The sequence below is a fragment of the Delphinapterus leucas genome, chromosome 12 (genome assembly GCF_059928025.1).
Source record: "Delphinapterus leucas isolate spDelLeu-1000000601 "Yukka" chromosome 12, BTC_Dleu_Yukka2, whole genome shotgun sequence".
Classification (NCBI taxonomy): domain Eukaryota; kingdom Metazoa; phylum Chordata; class Mammalia; order Artiodactyla; family Monodontidae; genus Delphinapterus; species Delphinapterus leucas.
This window is the reverse complement of record NC_143140.1, coordinates 95,820,639-95,841,885: the sequence shown is the minus strand read 5'-3', so window position 1 is coordinate 95,841,885 and position 21,247 is coordinate 95,820,639. Positions and strand designations below refer to the sequence as shown.

The window sequence follows — 21,247 nt, the reverse complement described above, 5'->3', positions numbered from 1 at the left end:
GTAAATATGTAACACAAGACAGCTAATTTGAATTGAAAATCTAAAAAATATGTAAAGGTTTAAATAGTGTTTTTTTAAAAACATCTTTATTGGAGTATAATTGCTTTACAAAGGTGTGTTTGTTTCTGCTTTATAACAAAGCGAATCAGTTATACATATGTTCCCATATCTCTTCCCTCTTGCATCTCCCTCCCACCCTCCCTATCCCACCCCTCTAGGTGGTCACAAATCACTGAGCTGATCTCCCTGTGCTATGCGGCTGCTTCCCACTAGCTATCTGTTTTACATTTGGTAGTGTATATATGCCCGTGCCACTCTCTCACTACGTCCCAGCTTACCCTTCCCCCTCCCCGTGTCCTGAAGTCTGTTCTCTACACCTGCATCTTTATTCCTGTCCTGCCCCTAGGTTCTTCAGAACCATTTTTTTTTTTTTTTAGATTCCATAGACATGTGTTGGCATACGGTATTTGTTTTTCTCTTTCTGACTTTTTTCACTCTATGACAGACTGTAGGTCCATCCACCTAATAAACGTATATTTAAAACTGTTCACAGGGTATTGTGGAAGCTTATGATAGAAAATAGAAAGTATGAAGTAAATTCGTGAAGATGATAAACTTTCTAAAAGGGAAAAGAGGAAAGCACATTTCATGAAGTTACCTCCGTGGCTTAGGCGGCATTTTGTCGACGAGCTGCTGCTCTGATGCCTGGTCAGCTGGCGAACATACTTCAGCTGTGCACAGTTCCTTGTGGCTCATCCGAGTCGGCAGCGCGGAACACCTGTGCGTTCTGTCGTCTAGGCGTTCGTGTACAAAACCAGCTCCAGCACTTCCTGCTGCAGACTGGCAGGACGCATGGACACGGTCACGGCCGTGGCCTTCAGCCCGGCCGCTGCCCAGGTATGGTCTCCTCTGTTTCATACAAGTCTCACATCATAGCTTTTCTATCTGTCAGCCTGTATTTTGGTGCAATTTTGTAATATTAAAGATTACATGCCAGCATTCATCGAGTGCGGGGAGATGAACTTAGGAAGTAGACCTTTACTGGGGAGAAAGAGAAATCGAGGGTGTTTTCTTTTACAGTGAAAGTGTTTGTCATTTGGTGCCGATGGACAATTTCTCTAACTGAAATATAAAAAAATAATGAGATATCCATGGACAGGAACATTGAAGGAAGAAAGCAAGTACACGGCAAGTAAGGAAATGATTTTGAAATTCCTGTGAAAAGGATTTAGATGGAGAAGGAGTTCTACAAAATTTAAAGAATCTTAATTAGGAGAAAGGATTAAGAGAAAGTAACATCAACTGCAAATCAACCCAGAAAAGTGAATGATCTTCTATTAAAATGCAGAGGGAGGGGTTTCCCTGGTGGCGCAGTGGTTGAGAGTCCACCTGCCGATGTAGGGGACGCGGGTTCATGCCCCGGTCTGGGAAGATCCCACATGCCACGGAGCGGATGGGCCCGTGAGCCGTGGCCGCTGAGCCTGCGTGTCCGGAGCCCATGCTCCGCAACGGGAGAGGCCACAACAGTGAGAGGCCCGCGTACTGCAAAAAAAAAAAAAAAATGCAGAGGGAGATTTTTTGGTAAAAGATGTAAGCAATGTTAAATATTAATGAAACTTGAGTATTTGGGAATATTGATTTCACTTTGTCCCTTTAAGTTTGAAGCTTTGATTCCGAGAGTGCAACTGTTGTGTGATTGCACACGCGAGTGTGGGTGTGTACTATGTGGGGCTGTACCATCGATGCTGTTTTCCGTACCTGCTTCCTTTCCCTGACACTGGATTGCTGCAATCCAGGGTGTGTTATGGTGCCTGGCAACATAGTTTACTTTCCATTTGTATTCAATGTTGGAAAAATGAATAAATGAAGCTTGTGTCCTTGACTACAGAGCTTCCATCGCTGTCACCTGAAGTGTTCTTTGTACCCCATCCATCACTGACCCTAATTTAGCCTTTGCATCCTCTGCTGATGGGTACTTAGGTTTAAGTTTGTCTATCCTCGTATAAACAATCCTGGGATGTACACTTGGTTATGCTTCACTCATTCCCAAAATGAGGTTGTGCTGCATATACGGTAGTGTACCAGCTTTTCTTAATTCATAGTATGCATTACAATTACCTATTTTAAATTTTTACTGTGGTTTTTGACATTGTTGGATTCCTTTTTAAAGCCTTTCAGTAGCACAGCCAGTAATACTGAGGAGTGGTCATGAGTGACAGAGCCAGAAGAGAAGAGCTAGGCTAGGAGGCAAGTAAGGTGTGTGGCAGGGGGCTGGGTGTGGTGATTGACAGGTGGAATACTGAAAATTAAGTGTTGGCCTCAAAATACCCTTTAGCATAACTGATCAGAGGAACTTTTTTGAATACTTGAAAATTTTCAATTAGAAAACGTTGTGTAGGTCTCTGTTGCCATCGAGGTTATTTTCATGAATGAAAGAAGCAAATGTGACCTATGCACATGAGAAAGAATGGGAGGAAGGAGGACCAGCACTTCTTAGGGACGCGCTGGCTCCCGACAAGCTGCCACCCTAGAGCCAGCAGTTGGAGAAGCCGACGTTCGTGTTCAGCATCTCAGGAAACCACGAGGCCACGCAGAACCTGCAGGAAGGTTTTCAAACGTTCATACTCTCTACCACACTTGTTTTTGTAGAACTGCTATTAAATTGGAGGAATGATGATAAAATAATGCAGTGCTAAATGTCTTTGTAATAGAAATTTCTAACAAAACCCCTCATTGTTCCAAAGTCCTGTGTTTTGTCTGAGCACAATGGTCAGAAGATCTCTGTGAAGGAGCAACACTTCTTCAGTAATGGACTCACGGTGTGTTTAACGGGCTTTGTCTCTTAGTACCATATTTATCTGATTTAAGATACATGCTATCCGTTCACTAACATTTTTCCGAGATCAGGGTGAACCTTAGAATCCTCATGCTTCCTTTTCAGTATGGAGTATTCTTCTGTTTTATTGAATCTCTGGTGCACCTCACACTGATGTTTAAAATTGTGTCCATAGAACGAAATACTGGACTCAAGCTTTGGTTTTAAAACATATACTAAATGGTCCATCAAACAACCATTTGAAATTTCTACTTGTAGAAAAAGACCGCTCTGAGTTCTAATCCAGGCCTATTAACATTTAAAATGCATGTTTAGGCATAGAGGGTGGCTTGGTCCATTTCCTGACCAACAGAGAGTGGCCTGGAAGGTTCACCTTCCACGGCTGAGGTGTCTGCGTCTTGGGTGGTGATACTTACCTCCTAGTAGGGGCAGGAGGGTAAAAACATGCAAGGGCTGGCTTTGTGGTGGGCACCTTATAAATGTTCCCCTCTCCACGAGAGACAAAGCAAGTAATACCATGGGTGTACTACCACAGGGAAAAGTTACACATGACAAATTAGTGGGATAGGTACGTGGCTCTAATTCCTCTGAATCTTGCAGATTTAATGCTACAGCTAAAATGGCTGCCCTCCCCCCTCCAACCCTTTCCTCATTTTCTTTATTATTATTTTTCATCTCATGAATTTCAGGTGACTTCCCTGGATTTGAATACATGCGTGTAGTTCTAAGCCAAATCCTCCAAGCCCCTTCTTCCTGGTTGTGTGGTCAGCGCTGGCCGCTCCCTGGTGGCTGGTGATGCCCAGCCCTGCCCAAGGTTGTTCTTGCTGGACTGTGGAGAGAGGGACCCACCAGCCCTGCACGCCTGCTGGGGCGCTCGAAAGTCCAGCCCTCATGAGGATCAGCTGTGTCCATGAGCGTCGGCAAAGGGAGCATTAGCTCCTGCATCTCAGTCAGGAGGGTGATGTGGAGCTCCTGGGACTTATTCAGGAGCTGATTCAAAGTGACTGGCATGGTGCTGACTTTATTCCAGGGACATAACATAACTTTGGGGAAAGCAGGAGACAGATCCCATGACTAGTTTTTTCTTGTTTAATAAATTTTAATTGAGAGAGATATTATCCTCTTTCCAAAATGAAAGATTTGAGCCCCTCAGAATAAGTTATGAGATATGGTTCAAAAGTAGTGTTTTTCATCATTGACATTTGCTCAACTGTCAGAGTAAGACTTGTGAGTCTTTTGGAAGAAGATTATACTTGTACTAATGGAATTATTATTAGCAATGCATGCGGCTAAGAGTCGGGCTCTGAAAATGAAGGGGGAATCCTACCAGCTCAGGAGGAGCAGGGCCTCCACAGGGCGGCTGGGACCCGAGAGGCTGTTAGGATGCTGCTACGGTCCTGCCGGGAAACGCAGCTGTGCCAAGTGGGCCTGGTCCAGTGTGGCTCCGGAGGGCGGTTGTCAGCTTTGGGCTTATTGGACATGCGGAGGGCATTGGTGTATTTGTCTTAAGATATATCCATTTAGAGGGCTTCCCCGGTGGCGCAGTGGTTGAGAGTCTGCCTGCCGATGCGGGGGACACAGGTTCGTGCCCCGGTCCGGGAAGATCCCACATGCCGCGGAGCGGCTGGGCCCGTGAGCCATGGCCGCTGAGCCTGCGCGTCCGGAGCCTGTGCTCCACAATGGGAGAGGCCGCAACAGTGAGGGGAAAAAAAAAAAAAAAAGATATATCCGTTTAGATACTTCACTGTTGAGGTGGGAATAAGTTCATAGTTAATCTATCATTGCTGAGGTGATAGCCAAGCAAGACTGTGATTTCTGGCAAAAAAGATGCATATGGTATTGAAACCAGAGATCAAAAGAAGACAGAGGAGCATGATGTAGAGGGACGGGTGCCCTGGGTGAGAGTGTGGTCTGGGGTAGGGCTGCAGACCCAGGAGAAGTGCAGGAAAGAAGGTCAGGGAACTTGTAGGTGAGCCACGGAGGAAAACCGCTCCACACGGCTTTCCTCTGAGGACAAAAGTGCATGAAATTTGTTGGCAGGTATAACAGAGAGTCACAAATATACCTTTGCCTTATGCCATCAAATTTATCTTACATTAATATCACAATCACCAATTTCATCTGATGTCAATGATAAAATAATGAAATGATGGCATTAATGAAAGAATATAAGAGCCCTTTCTTACTGACAGTGGATTTTAGGGTATTTAGTAGGTATTCATTTTCAGTTTTCCAGTTCTGTATCATGTGGGGTTTATTATGGAATATTCTGCTTTGGTCTTTCCAGCGTTACTGGGTTGCATTTAACCATGTCACTAATGTTACCCTAGAACACGGAGGAGAAACATGGCAGACCTCAAATAGTTTATGCAAAGAGACAAGATATAGGTGGAGTCCAGAGCGCGGTGTGGTTTAGTACCTGGTGGGGGAAGAACCAGGAGTAGTTACGGGACATGCGCCCGATGCTGGGACGGCTGTCCTTCCCCTGCAGCCTGGCAGTACCCGGGGAAAGAGAGGGGAAAGTAAAGAAATGGAAATCTGAAAAATTATTTCGCTTTAAGAAAGTGATACTTCACTATCTTCTTATAGTGGACATTTAAGTTGTTTCTGGTGTTGTGAGTAATATTCTGATGTACATACTTGAGTATACAGGGTTTCTGTATCTAGATTTATCTTCTCAAGATTATTAGGAGTAGTAGCGCTGAGTAAAATAGCGAAACTTTGAAAGGATTCTGATAAATATAGACAAATATTTCTCGAAGAGTTTTTTGTTTCCTTACCACATTCAATTATTAATACCTTCATTATCTTGTTAAATTCATTATCAAGAAATAGTATCCCATTATTTTGATTTGCCTTTCTTTGACTATTAGGGAGAATATGCATTATCTCATATGCTGTTGAGTATTTGTTTTCTTTTCTTCTTCTTTTTTTTTTTTTTTGCGGTACGCGGGCCTCTCACCGCTGTGTCCTCTCCCGTTGCGGAGCACAGGCTCCGGATGTGCAGGCCCAGCGGCCATGGCTCACGAGCCCAGCCGCTCCACGGCATGTGGGATCTTCCCGGACCAGGGCACGAACCTGTGTCCCCTGCATGGGCAGGCGGACTCTCAACCACTGCGCCACCAGGGAAGCCCTTCATTTCATTTTTAAATTGCTTGTTATATCCTTCATATCTTTATATTTTGGGCCCAAAGTTTTGCTTACTGATTGTTCTAGCTTTTAATTTAAAATTGACACTTTGTCCTTTGTATTAGAGTCAATGCTTTTTCCCGATTTGGTTTTGCTTTTTATTATCTTGTTTCCTCTTTTAAAAATTTTATTTACTAAAGAATATGAGGATGAAATTTAAATCCACCTGTTTTAATTGGGCCACATTACTTTGAGAGTTATGGTTTAGCTCTTCCAAGGAAAAGGAACCTAAGTCTATACGTGGAAAAAGTCTGTACATGTCAATTATAAAATAATTAATGAAATGATGGCAGTTTTAAATGGAATTAAATTTAAAGTTTGTGATATTTATGATTGTTTTGTCAGTTTGGATCTGTAAGTCCCGTCTAAGTGCCTGTAATGCACAGGAGCTGCTCTTGTGACGGTCTGGAGCAGCCGAGGGCAGGCTCGGGGAGCTTCCTGGAGAAGCTTCCTGCTACCCGGCTGTGCTGTTCCCACCACTGCTGCATGGCCAGGGCTCCTGGTCCTGGTCTCCCTCCGCAGGCAGACAGATTTCCTGCTTTTTAAAGACAACACACGGGATTGGCCGAGAATGAGTACCCCTGCGTTCCGTAAAGAGAATAGATGATTTACTGAAAGTGTTTCTAGACCAGGAGGCACCAGGCACACTGGGTTTTCTTGTCTCCTTGCAAAGTGGTGAGGAAAACACCCCGTTTCTAAGCCCTGTCTTCTGTCTGGGTTGCGTGGTCTAGATTACTCATTTGTGCTGAAATGTCTGTGTTTTATTTCTGTCTTACTCCTTGTGTTTGTCCTGGTTCAAAGTTCGGTTTTTTGCTGCCCGGTCCTCACTCGTTGACTTTTCTGGAAGGCTGTGCTCTTCACCATATTCTCTGGGAGAGCTGCCTGTGGGTTCCTTGTGCCCGTGACTTTGATCGTGGAATCAGGAGAAGGCAGGAGAGTCGAGCTGTATCCGCGTGCGTTGTGACCACAAAGACCAGAAAAGTAGCTCAGAGGGAAGCAGCATTCAAGCACGTGGTCAAGTTGAGGGGGTCACGAAGAGTTACGTGTGAGCATAAAATTCCTCGAAGCTGTTCTCGGCAGTGTGGGGAGACAGCAACACACCTCCGGAAGACTAAATACAGCAAAGGTCACCTAAGGTCAGGAGCAAGTGAGCTGCCTGCAGACAGGGCAGGGGAGTCAGGAGCAGCTGTGCCCTGACCTCAGACTTACAGAGCCCTCCAGGGCGTAGGCTTGAGGACCCCGCCATCATCGCGGCGATGAAAAGGGCTCACCTGCACGTCTGCATGTGGCCTGGCTCCCCCAGAATGAGACCCCAACTTCCTTCAGATCAGAAAATGTTTCTTTAGTGCTTAGAATTAAATGTAGAGAAGTACATCCAACCCACACTATTAATAGATTTTCATAAATTTAGGAATAATCTGAGGATAAGTGGTATTTAAGGTTTTTGTAAATGTTTTAAGGACTTTGATATATTAAAATATCTGATTGTAATTTGAGGTGTGAACTGGCCTTAGACGCATGACTTTTTAATTGAGAAAAATAGGAAAATTTCACTAAGTTTGTGAGCAGCATTTTCATTTTTAGGAGGGCTTGAGAGTCACCATACTTATACGGTTTAGTTTTTTAGAGTTGTGAGAATTAAGAACTTGGGAGCATTTTGGTTTTGTAGTTTTGTCATTTAAAGTATGCTAGAAAGTGTAATATCTTAATTTGAAATGAATCGTGACAATTTTAAGACAATTTAAATGATATTAAATCATTGCCTCAGGGATTTTAATCTGTTCATCACGAGTAGATTCAACATAAACTGAAGGCGACTTTGCATGTGACCGTTAAAATCTGCTAGATTTATAAATATAATAAATAAGATATTAAGTTAAACACTTAAGGTAACTAGGTTTTAAAATGTAAACCCTTAATAGATTGGATGATAATTTAAGAAAATGAAAATGAGCACAAATCATTTTCTTCTGTATGAACCCTCTTGGCATGTCAAAAACTCACGTTGCCATGGCGTCCCAGCACCACCCTGGGTTGCATTGCTGGTCTTTCTGGCATTAATATTTCCTTTGTGGGATGGCGATTCACTGCGTGCCGTGTGGGTGAAAGAGGGCCACACAGAGGGAACGGAGTCTTCTGCTCCTGGGATGGGTGCTGGGAAGGTGCGTCACTGTGCCAGAATCACAGCCCCAGAGCCGCCAGGGGCACCACTCTGCCTTTACACCCAAGATGCAGTGCCACATCCCACACAGAAATGCTTACATACGTGGGACCTGACATGAAAGAACTCTATGTTTTCTCTCAGTTCCACTTCTTTTTTTTTCGGCTGCACCACACAGCATGTGGGACCTTAGTTCCCCGACCAGGGATCGAGCCCATTCCCTCAGCAGTGGAAGCGCAGAGTCTTAACTACTGGACCACCAGGGAAGCCCCTCCTCTTCTTAATAAGACTCGAAACCTTAGATGAAACAACAAAGAACACATAGGAAAGAAAACCCTCAGGCCCCGTCAGTTATTGCGAAGGTGCATTAATTCATAAGGAATTGTGAAATCATTCATCTCTTTTTGTTTCTACTCAGGAATATGCATTATTGAAAAGTAACCATCTTGATCTTATTTTCCTGGGAGAGAAAATGACCAAGTCCTCTGTTCTCTTCCTCAGCGTCATGAGAATGGGTTTCCCACGGCGGTGGCCGTGACATCATTTATTTCCCAACTTCATGTCTTTACGGATTCCAGCGGGTGTAGGTGCGTTTGCATTTTCAGTCTGCGCATGGCTGTCTTGTTCTATGCACCCCTCCCCCATAATTTGTATGTCGACGTCTCCTGTAATAGACTGGCTTTATCGTCTCTTTTTCAAGTTGCCCAGATTATTGTTGGAGTTGCAGCCTCAAACTGACATAGAAAAAGAGGCGCTGATGGGGAGAAGGTCCTAAGAGTGTCCTGACATTGCTGAGCCAGGGCCAGCCAGGCAGCTCACGGGCGGGGGCTTCTTAAGGTCTTGTCCGGCCCAGGGCAACTGCATTGTTTCAGAGGGTGGCACATGTGGAGGCCAAAATTTGTTTCTCAATCCATCTCCTTTAGTCTTGTGGTTATAGGAAAATACTTTCCAGATTTTTGCAATCGAATGTTTGTGGCTGGTGCTTGTTTGTGATGTTATAATTTTCATCTTTTATTTATTTATTTTTTGGTTGGAGACTGCTAGGGAGGCACCATTTGGGATTCTGAGACTGGTTCCATTTTATTTTATTTTTTAAAAAATTTATTTATTTTATTTTTGGCTGTGTTGGGTCTTTGTTGCTGCGCACGGGCTTTCTCTAGCTGTGGCGAGCAGGGGCTACTCTTCATTGCAGTGTGCAGGTTTCTCATCGCCGAGGCTTCTCGTTGCAGAGCACGGGCTCTAGGCACGCGGGCTTCAGTAGTTGTGGCTCACGGGCTCAGTAGTTGTGGCTCGTAGGCTCAGCAGTTGTGGCTCGTGGGCTGTAGAGCGCAGGCTCAGTAGTTGTGGTGCACGGGCTTAGTTGCTCTGCGGCATGTGGGATCTTCCCGGACCAGGGCTCGAACCCGTGTCCCCTGCATTAACCGGTGGATTCTTAACCACTGCACCACTAGGGAAGCCCTGAGCCTGGTTCCATTTTAACCTAGAAGTCGCCATAGAACTAAAACTATTTAAGAAGAACTTAAGGAGATCTCCTGTGATAATTAGTTTTATGTGTTGACGCCTGGTGAGGGATGCCAGGCAGCTGGTAAAGCGTCATTTCTGGGTGTGTCTGGGAGGGTGTCTCCAGGAGAGATGAGCATTTGAGCTGGTGAACCGAGTAAAGACTGCCCTTCCCACTGTGGGGCGGGGCCTCACTCAAACTACTGAGGGCCTGGAAAGAACAAAAAAGGGGAAGGAAGGATGAATTCCCCTCTCCCCTTGAGCTGGGCGTCCACCTTCTCCCGCCTCAGATCTCAGGCCTGGTCCTCAGGCCTCCACCCTGGACTGCATGACACCACCAGCTGCCCTGGGTCTCAGCCTGCAGACAGTGGATCCTAGGACTTCTCAGCTGCCGTAACCACGTGAGCCAGTTCTAGAATAAATCTCCTCGTATGTAATGAGTCTATATCTGTCCTGTTGGTTCTGTTTCTCTGGAGAACCTAACACATCTCCGTATTCGGAATTTCCTTATTCCTATTTCGTTACTCCTAAAGTTTAAATGCTTAAACTTTAAGCATTATAAATGATGTCACGGCCACCGCCGTGGGAAACCCATTCTCATGACACTGAGGAAGAGAACAGAGGACTTGGTCATTTTCTCTCCCAGGAAAATAAGATCAAGATGGTTACTTTTCAATAATGCATATTCCTGAGTAGAAACAAAAAGAGATGAATGATTTCACAATTCCTTATGAATTAATGCACCTTCGCAATAACTGACGGGGCCTGAGGGTTTTCTTTCCTATGTGTTCTTTGTTGTTTGGTACCAAAATAGAAACGCGCCCTGTCCCCTCCCATACAAACAGTCTTGTCAGGGTGCCTTACGCTGTAGCCCCTGTGCCTGGATTTCTTGTTTTCGTAGGAAGATGCGTTCAGTCGGCTTCTCAGCGGACAATCCTGGTGTGTGTGCAGCAGTCCACTCACGCCAGGGCTCACGACATCCCTGGTCCTTTCCCACTGACGCCAGGAATCCCCAGCCCCCCGAGGAGCAGTGCCACAGCCCGACGTGCCCTGATTCACTTCCAGATGACCACCAGGTCAGCGCAGGCCCCCACGGAGTCCCAGCCCCAGCCGTGCCCAGTTCCCTCCAGTTCTCGCTTTGTCTGAGGGGCTGCTCCGCCCGGGCCACTGTGTGCCTTTTAAAAAAATTTTCAATGAAACCAAGCAAGCATATTAAATATTCCTTTGTCATTCGAATCGAGTCCTCAGTTTGAATTCCCACACTTCGTGTTAACGCACACGTTTATGGCCAAGCACAAACCATGGCTGGTACGTTCATCTGAGTTCTCCAAACTGAGATCGGATATCTTTTTTTAGAAAACATTTCTCCAGTTTCATTTTGCTTCTTAGATACCACTCTCTAAAGAGGAAGAGGTGCTAGGATGAGGACCAGATGGTAAACCTAATAACAGTGATATTTATCAACTGATTTTTAAAAAAATTTATTGGAGTGTAGTTGATATACAATGTTGTGTTAGTTTCAGGTGTACAGGAAAGTGAACCAGTTATACACATATCCACTCTTTTCTTAAGATTCTTTTCTCATAAAGGTTATCATAGAATATTAAGTAGAGTTCCCTGTGCTGCACAGTAGGTCCTTGTAGGTCACCTGTCTCACATGAAGTAGTGAGTGTATGTTTCCCCCAGGCTCCTGACTTACCCCTCCCCCCTCAGCTGCTTTATAACTGCCGGGCTCTGAGCCGGGCGTTTGGTTAGTGCCGGTTGATCTAACAGTGTCAGCAAAAGTTAGTGGTGAGCAGCGCTGCTGTTTCTGTTTCTTCTATCTGAGGAACTTGGGCTCAGAGATGTTCCGTAATTTGTGTAATAATCACAGTAAAATAGAGACATTTTATATAAACGTGGTTAGGCTGTGGGCTTGGAGCCGTGGCCTCGTCAAGGTGTGCTCCCTCGCTCAGCCCTGCGAATCTGTCTCATCGCCTGCGTTGTGGGGAGAAGGGCTCCCGTGCAGAGCTCTGTCCCCAGGACGTGATGCGCGTGTGGTGGGCGCACGAGGCCTCCCTTCCCGGTGGTTCAGTGAAAATTTATGAGTGGCCATCCTCAAAATAGTTCTGTGTTTTCCTTTGAATGTAGCATGTTTTGAGGGCCAGGAACACCATAGGAATGCGGTCTGGGTCCAGGAGGAGAGACGCCTGCTCTCTGTGACTTTGGCAGGTGCCAGGGTCACCAGACCCCGGGTGACTTGACCCCTGCCCTCTCAGGGGCCCCGGGCCGGAGAAGAGGGCTGCTGTCTCCCAGAATTAACCCCAAGATTTTTAGAAATCGAAAGTAGCACTTTATTAAGTGGTGCTATTTTCTGTTGGTTACGAAATGCTTTTCTTTGTTACCTAGTTGATCAAAGGGTTCCTTTTAATGTGTGATCATTCGCAGACCAAAACACTGGGCTGTTGAAGAAAACTTGATAATAAAGGTAAAGAATGAACTTATAATATCGGCTAATGAGAAACTGGAGCTTGGTTTACAAAACTCACTTTTTAGCGCTCAGCTTTTTAGGAACAGGTTGGTTACAGGAGGTAGGAGGCCCCTCTGTGTGCAGACCCAGACCTGCCAGTGTCCGTGGGATCAGTCAGCACCCACTGCTAAAGGAAGGAAGGAAATCATTGCATATATCATAGATGTTTAATATCTGGGGAAGGTATTTTTGGTAGATGGGAGTCAATGATCCCCTTAAAATATGAAACAAGTAATAGATCAGGGCGGGCAGTGTTCCGTCTAATTCGGAATAGGGTATCGATCGCCCGAGGCGTTTCTACTTCTGAATACTGTGGAGAACTAGCACCGGATTTCTGTCTCCTGATGATTGATGCAGGATAAAGTTTCATTTTGGTTGAAAATTTTACCAAAGAAAGTTAGGCTCTACATTTAGGAATTGGCCCTAAAGTCCAGGCAAAAGCACGTGAAACAGAATTAACATTTTGTTGGGAAGGGAGCACTGCATTTCTCTGCCAGTTCTTAGCTGCCAACAGGCAAAGTATGTCAGGACAAATACAGTGCCGTTCAAGCAACATGAGGGTCCATCTCCCAGACCTGCAGTCTTCTAAAACCCCAGAGGTCACATGAAGCCCGGTACGGCTGAGTGACCTGACCTTGGCTGTAATTTCTCTAACTGGAGCAGCTCTCCTGGACTGCGCCTTCAGTCAAGGGGGCGTCTGAGACAACGGCTTACCTTCTGTTTTGTTTGCGCTTGGATTTCAACAGACGGCCGTGCATTCACATGTCTTGACTTTTGTCAGGAAGTTCTCAAACGTGCCCATTTTGGGAAGTGGTAGGCGGGAGCGGGGACTCTGTGTGTGACACGAGTGGACCTGAGCCCCTCCGTGGGCACCGACAGTGTGTGTGTCCTTCAGCCCGTCCGCATCTCGGCGTCTGCAGCCTCAGCTGCGAGCAGTGGCCTTGGCGCTGGCTTAAGTGACACTGGGTTGATCTGTTCATTTACCGGGAGTATTTCAAGAGCTCCCAGGACTGGTGGCAGCACCAGAGCCGGGCTAGGAAACAGGCAGAAGCCAGGGTGTCCACAGGGCTGGGAAGCAAGGGCCAGAGGAACTTTCCAGAAGCTGGGAGAGTCTGGCCAGGGCCACGCCCAGGACAGGTGGGTTCCAGCCGAGCCCTCCGTGCTGGAGTCAGACAGGAGCGCAGGTGTGTAGCCGTCTGGCCGCATCTGATGCCGCTCCCCGTCTACACTGGGCAGCGTGGCCAGAGCCCGGCGGAGGGGCCGCCCCCTGTATTTAGGTTTCGGGTGCCTGCAGTGGCGCCCGTAGGTTTCCCAGGGCGAGGAAGAGCGGATCACCCACAAAGTGTCCAGTGCAGCAATGAAAGGAAGGGCCTCCTGGGAGTGAGAGCACAGCCCTTACGAGGGACGCTGCCCGCTGGTCATGGAGGTTAAGTGTCACGTAGGTCCAGTTTTGGTGCCGGCCCGGCTCTTCTGAGGAAAGAGCTCGAGAAATGATGATTATCCTTTTAAACCTTCCTCCTACCCTCCTGCCCCCCAGGATCACAAAGTTAAGCCAACCTGTGAACTTGGAAAATAGATTTCCTTATCCTCATGGTTTGGATTTTAAATTTTAGATTTTAATTAACCTCAGTCCTTAAAAATTACATTGACAGGAAAAAGGCTTTTGCTACCACGCCTAACTACTTGAACCATTTCTCCTAACTTTTTGTCTCTTGTGAAAAAACAGATCCTTACAGGCTCCTTTCATTCTTGATGACAACAGTTAGAAAAAATCCTGCTTGACATTTTCAGTAGACAGCAGTCTGTGGTTAGTTAGGGATGTACTGACGTCAGCAGACGCACACTTTTGAAATTGAAGCCTGTTTAGTCTGATTTGGTGTAGGTGACACTTTGAAGCAGCGGCATCACTTTGCATCGGAAGTAGCTGCTCCTGTCAGACCTGTGGCCACCGCAGCTGCTTGCTGTCACCTTCTGACTTTTTCTTTCTTTAAAATTGACTCCTTTTCCTCTTTGAGTCAGTGATTCTCCTCCCTGGATGCTCTTAGAATTGCAGGAGGTCCCCAGCAGACCTCCCTAAGGAGGAGATTAATCCCCCAACCAAGGAGATTAAGCCAAAGTCTTGGCCGTGTCATGGGGGTCCTGGGGTGCTGCTTGCTGGGGTGCTGGGGGTAGGGTGGCCCCGGGTGAACCCCGTCTTCTTGGTGCAGGTTTTCTCCGGGCGGCTGTACGTTGTGTGCTGATTCTGAGTGCTTTGTCCTTTCCCTCACCTTAGACTCCTGTCTCTGGGCCTCTTATCCCCTTTAGACCCAGGTTCCATTTGCTGCTGGGCCTTCCCGCCGGAAGCCCTCAGCGTTTCCAGCTCCACGTTCCGACTCCAGACCAAGTATTTTGTCCCAGGCGCTGGCCCCTGGATGGGTCCTTCCTTGTTTGACTGTCTGACCGCCACCCACCCGGGAGCCGTGCCCTTGGTCTCCATCCCCACCTCGTTCACTCGCCATCAGACATAATCCAATCAACTATCAATCTACGTGTGATTTCTCCTCCACTCATCCTCTCTTCTCCCCACTTCACTTCTGGCAGGTTGTACAGACACTTCTTACCCACCTTCCCCATGCCTGGACTTCCATTCTGCAGCAGATCCCGTCGCGCGCCTCCTGCCCCCCGTCCCTCACCCCTCCCCTTTAATCATGGCCATGCTTGCCGTGGACGGTGAGACCCCGTGTGCCATGATGTGTGAGGGCGAGACCGGACTCCCGATTCCTGCTGGCCGGCCTTGCCGTCTGCCTGCTGCCCTGGATTCATCCTCTTTGTGATCGGAAGGGTCCTGGCATAGGTTTCTGCCCCGTCAACTCCCCTCCTTGCACTGCTTTATAAGCAGCATCCCCGCAGTTTTGATATGTTATCTTTTCACGCTCATTTAGTCCAACCTCCTAATTGCCCTTTTGGTTTCTTCATTGGTTCATGGATTATCTAAAAGTGTGCTATTCTGTTTCCACATATTTGTGGGCCTTCCCAAGATCTTTCTTTTATTGATTTCTGATTTAACTCCATTTGGTACATTTTTTGCATGATCGGAATGTATTGAACTTTGATTCACGGTCTGTGTTCACTTGAAAAGAATGTGTTCTGCTGTTGGTGGTGGAGTCTTCTCTAAATATCAGTTAAGACAAGTGGGCTAACAGTGTTCTTTGAATCTTCTGTATCCAGAATAATTGTCTATGTGTTCCATCAGCACTGAGAGTGGTACTGAAAACTCTGACTGTACTCCCGGGTAAAAGACCCTCCACTAAGGAGCCTCCACTAAGAGGAGCTCTTTTCCTTGTAATTCTGTCAGTTTTTGCTTCATGTATTTTGAAGCTCCTGTATTAGGTTAGAATAGTTATGTCATCTTGATGATTGGATCCCTTTACTGTTATGGAATGGTGTTCTTTCTTTATTTGTTTTGAAATATACTTGATATTGATATGGCCACTCCAGCTTTCTTTGGATAAGCATTAGGCTAGTATATCTTAAAACATTCTCTTCTTCAACCTGCTGGGTCTTCACATTGGAAGTGCATTTCTTACAGGTCGTATTCAGTTTGTCTTACTCTTTTATCCAATCTGATGATGACCTCTGGCTTTTAATTGGTATCTTTAGACCATTTACACCTAATGTGGTTATTGATATGGTTGTGTTTAAGACTCTCACTTTGCCTGTTTGTTTTCCATTTGTCCATCTGTTATTCGTTTTTTTTCTTGCCTTCTTTTGGCTCAATTGGACACTTTTTGTATTTCTATTTTATAACCCTTTTTTTCTGGATTCTAGGTGTAACACCTTGTTTTATTAATTTCACAGTGTATACTTTAACTTATGCCAGCCCACCTTCAAGTGATATTACCCCACTTTGTCTACAGTAAGAACCTTACAGGTAAGTAGAAGTTCACCTCCATTTCTCCTCTCCAGGTCTTTAAGCTATGATTATGGGGTATTTTACTTTTCCATATGCTATAAATTCACATTATGTTATTATTAATTTTGTTCAAACGTTACCTCTTAAGCAGATTTAAACAATAACAGAAAAATCTTATATATTTGCCATGCAATTCCTCACCAAACCTCTTGAGCCTTGATCTTCTTACCTCTAAAACTGGGTTGTTGAATGATATGATCTCTGTGGTTCTAGAATAGCTTTCTTCTCCACTAAGAGGATTGCTATAGTGTTGAATTCTGTGTGCAGGTGCACATGTGGGTGTGGTATTTTTTGTATCTGTGTATATATATTCTTTATTCCCCATACCTTATATATACATGTATAATTATATACAATATACAGTAAACCAATCTTAATGATTACCGTATGTACTGGATAGGTCACTGAGGATTACAGGGGTAAGTTGACCAAGGTCTGATATCCAGTGAGTGACAGAGCCAGTGTCAAGCCCATCTTTGTCTGGATTCAAACCCATGGGGCATCAACTCTCAGTTCTGATTTTGCCTCTGATGCCACTTGTGTTTTCCTGTCAAGTTGCTGCCAGCCTCCCTATGCACTGGGCTAAAATGGATGTCATTTAGAGTTTCTCTTCTTGGCCACATGCCCAAGCCTAATTTCTTACTTGTAGCCAAAGACAAAATGGTTTGAGTTCAATTTAAACATTTCCTTTTATTTATTAGATAGGTACTGTGTAATATCACTATTATAAGTGCTTTATTTATTTAATCACCACATCCTAGAGAAGTGGGTACTTAATTATCCTCATCTTACAGATAGGGAAACGAAGGCATGAGGAGGTTAACATACTTGAGCAATCCTTACTGTTGGCAAGTGGATATGCTGAGATTGGCTTCCCATTGAACTGGCTTCAGGTCCCACCTTCTGAAGCACTGTGCCCGCCTGCACACCCAATGAGCTGTGTAAGAACAGGAGAGAGAAATCCTAAGTGCCCCCAGTGAGGACCGGAAGGCTCCTAGGAGAAAAGAGGCTTGAAAGGCAAAGGATTTTAAGAGGCAGGAACAAGAGTGGAGACCACCTCTTACTCATGGAGACACGGGCACCAGCAGTATGTTCTCCATCTTAGATCACCTGACTAGAGATGAATTCTAAATCAAGATTTCAAAAAAGTTGCTTGTTTCCATTCTATGAGAGGCAATATATATTCTATTAATGTGGCATTAATGCTTTTTTTAGCCATCAAGTGCTTTCAAACATGTGTTTTCATATACAGTGTTCTAGTTCTGAAGAGTATTTTATTCCCAGACACTTCCTGACTTTCCCATCATGCCCACATCATAAAAGTTAATTTCACTTCTAAAGAATCTACAGTATCTCCCTTTTGGAAAATGTTCTGCAGATTCTAGCAAAGTCAACAGCCAAACCATAAATTTAAATGTAGTATAGACTTGAGGAGTAGGAAGCCTGCTAATGTCACATTGCTTATTTTATTTATTTTATTTTTTAAAAATTTATTATTAATTTATTTATTTTATTCATTTTTGGCCACATCAGATCTTTGTTGCGGCACACGGGGTCTTCATTGAAGCATGTGGGATCTTTTATTGTGGTGCACCGGCTCTTTCTTGTGGCACGCAGGCTTCTCTCTAGTTGTGGCGTGTGGGTTTTCTCTTCTCTAGTTGTGGTGCGCAGGCTCCAGGGTGCATGGGCTCTGTAGTTGCGGTGCATTGGTTCAAGAGCTTGTGGGCTTTGTACTTTGTGGCACACAGGCTCTAGTTGAGGCACGCGAGCTCAGTAGTTGTGGAGCGTGGGCTTAGTTGCCCCACAGCATGTGGAATCTTGGTTCCCTGACCAGGGATCGAACCCACGTCCCCTGCATTGGAAGGCGGATTCTTTACCACTGGACCACTAGGGAAGTCCCTGCATTGTTTATTTTAATATTCAAGCAATTTTCTATGATGGCCAAAAAAATGTACCACAAATTGATCTTTCACTGTAATGTAGGCATAATCTGTCAGGATGATTATTTAAGATGAAACAAATAAGGTATTGACTTCATGATTTCTGGTTGCTGATGGAATTTCTGCAACAGAAGAGGAAGGAAACTCAACGCTAAAACTAGTAGGGAATTATTGTTTGTGCTGGAAACCACCCGAGTCGACGAGGCTGTAAGAGCCACATGGACAGGGTGTCGTGTTGCACAGCACGAGACAGAGGATTTTCAGCTTGAACCGTTAGTAGCAGAATTTATTCCAGGACTCAAATGTGAACGACTTACCTCTCGCCAACAGTAGTCAACTGAAGTCTGTTTTTTGCTATAGATTTATGGCTCATGTGTTCTGGAGAAGTACTGGATCTATTTTAGCTGAGCAACAAGTACTCGGGTTGGAAAATCATGGTATATAAAATGTACTTGCATAAAAATCTCCTAGAGTGTTTCTAAAAAAAGTAGGGATATTTGTGTCCTATCCCAGATGTGCTATTTCCATAGATCCATGCAAGAGGCTGGGCACTTGAATTTTTCTCCAGACATCAGCATTTTGTTGCAGCTGGGCATCAGATCCTACTCTGAGAGCTTCCTTATTAAGTTACCTAGATGGTGGTGCAAGGCTGTCCACCAGATGCATTGTCTTCCTGATTGACCGCCAGTACTCAGCTGTCCAAACTCTGGGTTTCAACCCCTGACTTATACCCATTTTTCTAGGAAGACGCACATCCATCATTCGATAGCAAGAATCCACATGGATCTGAGCCCAGGGCTGTTCTTGAGCTCAGTGGTCTGGGTTTGCCAGGCTCCGTCTCCAGCCTGGCCAATGACAACATGGGCGTAATTACCTGCATGAAATCCGTGGTGCCCGAGGCCAGTAGGTTACACATTGGACTGACCTGTTAAAATAACAAAGAGAAAGTTCTAAATTCAGATATGATCCAAATCACTAATTAATATACTTTAAATGCAGATTACTTCAATGAGAAAAGCATTTTATATCCAGAAGCCATCATTTGTTTGTAGGAAATGGAAAAGTCAAGGGGAACGTTGGATTTAGATCAATTTCTGATGAAACGCAGGTCACACTTGCTTGTTTGAACCCAGAAAATATTAAATCACGTGGGGAAATACGATGACATTATTTACTCAATACTCACGGTTTTTAGAAATCATAAAATACGATAAATTTGAAAGGGTTTTATAGACATTAAAGTTTCTGTGAACACTGAAAAATATGTCTGTGCATTTTTACACTATAGTCAATGTATTTTTTAAGTCTAAAGTATTGTACAGTGTAGAAAATTACAATGAAGTCAGTCATTTTTGCTTCTAACCCTCCTTTCTGACCATTTTTTTACATATGTGGAGGGAAAAGCAAGATGTTTTTCTACATTTTGATATTTTTAATCAAAATGAAATAAATACCGTATGCTAACACATATATATGGAATTTAAGAAAAAAAAATATCATGAAGAACCTAGGGGTAAGACAGGAATAAAGACACAGACCTACTAGAGAATGGACTTGAGGGTATGGGGAGGGGGAAGGGTAAGCTGTGACAAAGCCAGAGAGAGGCATGGACATATATACACTACCAAACGTAAAATAGAGAGTTAGTGGGAAGCAGCCGCATAGCACAGGGAGATCAGCTCGGTGCTTTGTGACCACCTGGAGGGGTGGGGTAGGGAAGGTGGGAGGGAGGGAGACGCAAGAGGGAAGAGATATGGGGACATATGTATATGTATAACTGATTCACTTTGTTACAAAGCAGAAACTAACACACCATTGTAAAGCAATTATACTCCAATAAAGATGTAAAAAAAAAAAAGAAAGAAATACTTTAAAAATAAGAGATAAAAAGGAAAGATTGAAGGTAAAAGAGGACGGAGTTTTGAACGTTTATCCACAGTAGTGTTAAAATAAGCGTGTGTGGTGAATCACGCAGGATGACGCCTCTCTTTCTGTAAGAGGTGTGATTATCCCCCAGAGCTTGGGGCACAGCTCATTGGGGTGTGGGCAGATCCACACACCTGTGTGATGCTCACCCTCCAGATACACAACACCCTGCACCCCAGGATCTTCCACACCCTTCCCACCCGCCCTCCTGTCCACACTGCGGGGTGAAAAGTGTTCAAACATCATCTCAGAGGCTGGTTTGTCTTCTTGGATCTTCACGTGGATGGAGACCTCGGCTCTGCTCAGCGATTTTGAGATGTGTGCAGGTTGACACCTGCGCCATGGTTCCTAACTTCATGTGGTGGAGAAGGGTTCCAGTGCACGCGTGCAGCAGGGGCTAACGGTTTCTCAGTTGGGGAACTTCTGATGTTTCCAGCTTCTGGTGATTGTAAATATGATTATGAAAATTCTTATAACAAATTCTTGTGTGGCATGTAGTGTGTAACCTCGGGTGATGGGGTGTGCAGGCTTCAATTTAAAGTAACTGCCGTTAGCTTCCAAAGTGGCCACGCGTTTACAGCCCCACCAGCACTGCAGCAGGGCCCCAGGAGTTCCGCATTCTCAGCTGCATTTGGCTTTGTTAGTGTTTTTAATTTTAGCTATTATGGTATTTTTATTGTGGTTTTAATTCGCATTTTAAAAATAATGAGTGGTACTGAGCACTTTATTATATGTTTATAGGCCTATTATTATTATTATTGATGAGTTGTAGAATTTTTAAAAAGTGTATTCTGGGTACCATCACATGTCAGATGTACGAATAGTGACTATTTCCCCCTAATCTATTGGTTGTCTATTTATAATGTATCCTCTAATGAAAATAAGTTTTACATTTTTATGAATTCCAACTTCTAGTTTATGCTTAGTGTTTTCTGTGGCCTAAGACAGCTTTGCCAGCCCAAAGGCAGTGAAGATATTCTCATTTTCTTCTAGAAAATTTACAGTTTTTACTTATACTCAGGTCTGCGACCCACTGAGTTAGCTTCCATTGCTGCCCGGCAGTGCTGGCAAAAACAGCACACGTTTATTATCTCGCCCTTTCTGTGCTCCAGCAGTCTGGGCACGGCCAGCTGGTTCTCCCCCCAGGGTCTCTCAGGGCCGGGGCCGTGTTGTCATCTGAGGCTTCAGGCCCCCTCGGGTCGTTGGAAGGTTTTAGACCTTTGTAGTCGAAGGA

At 44.9% G+C, this 21,247-nt stretch overlaps 1 protein-coding gene across 1 annotated transcript in view; it reads left to right on the top strand.

Annotated features, from left to right (window-relative positions):
- The window catches only part of WDR27 (WD repeat domain 27), a 54,746-nt gene extending 35,162 nt beyond the window's left edge, over positions 1–19,584 (top strand). The window contains 1 exon segment of the mRNA XM_089921689.1: positions 799–19,584. Within this exon segment, the coding sequence (XP_089777815.1) occupies positions 799–936 (138 nt within the window). The 3' untranslated portion in view covers positions 937–19,584.
- Positions 19,585–21,247: the final 1,663 nt, after the last annotated feature.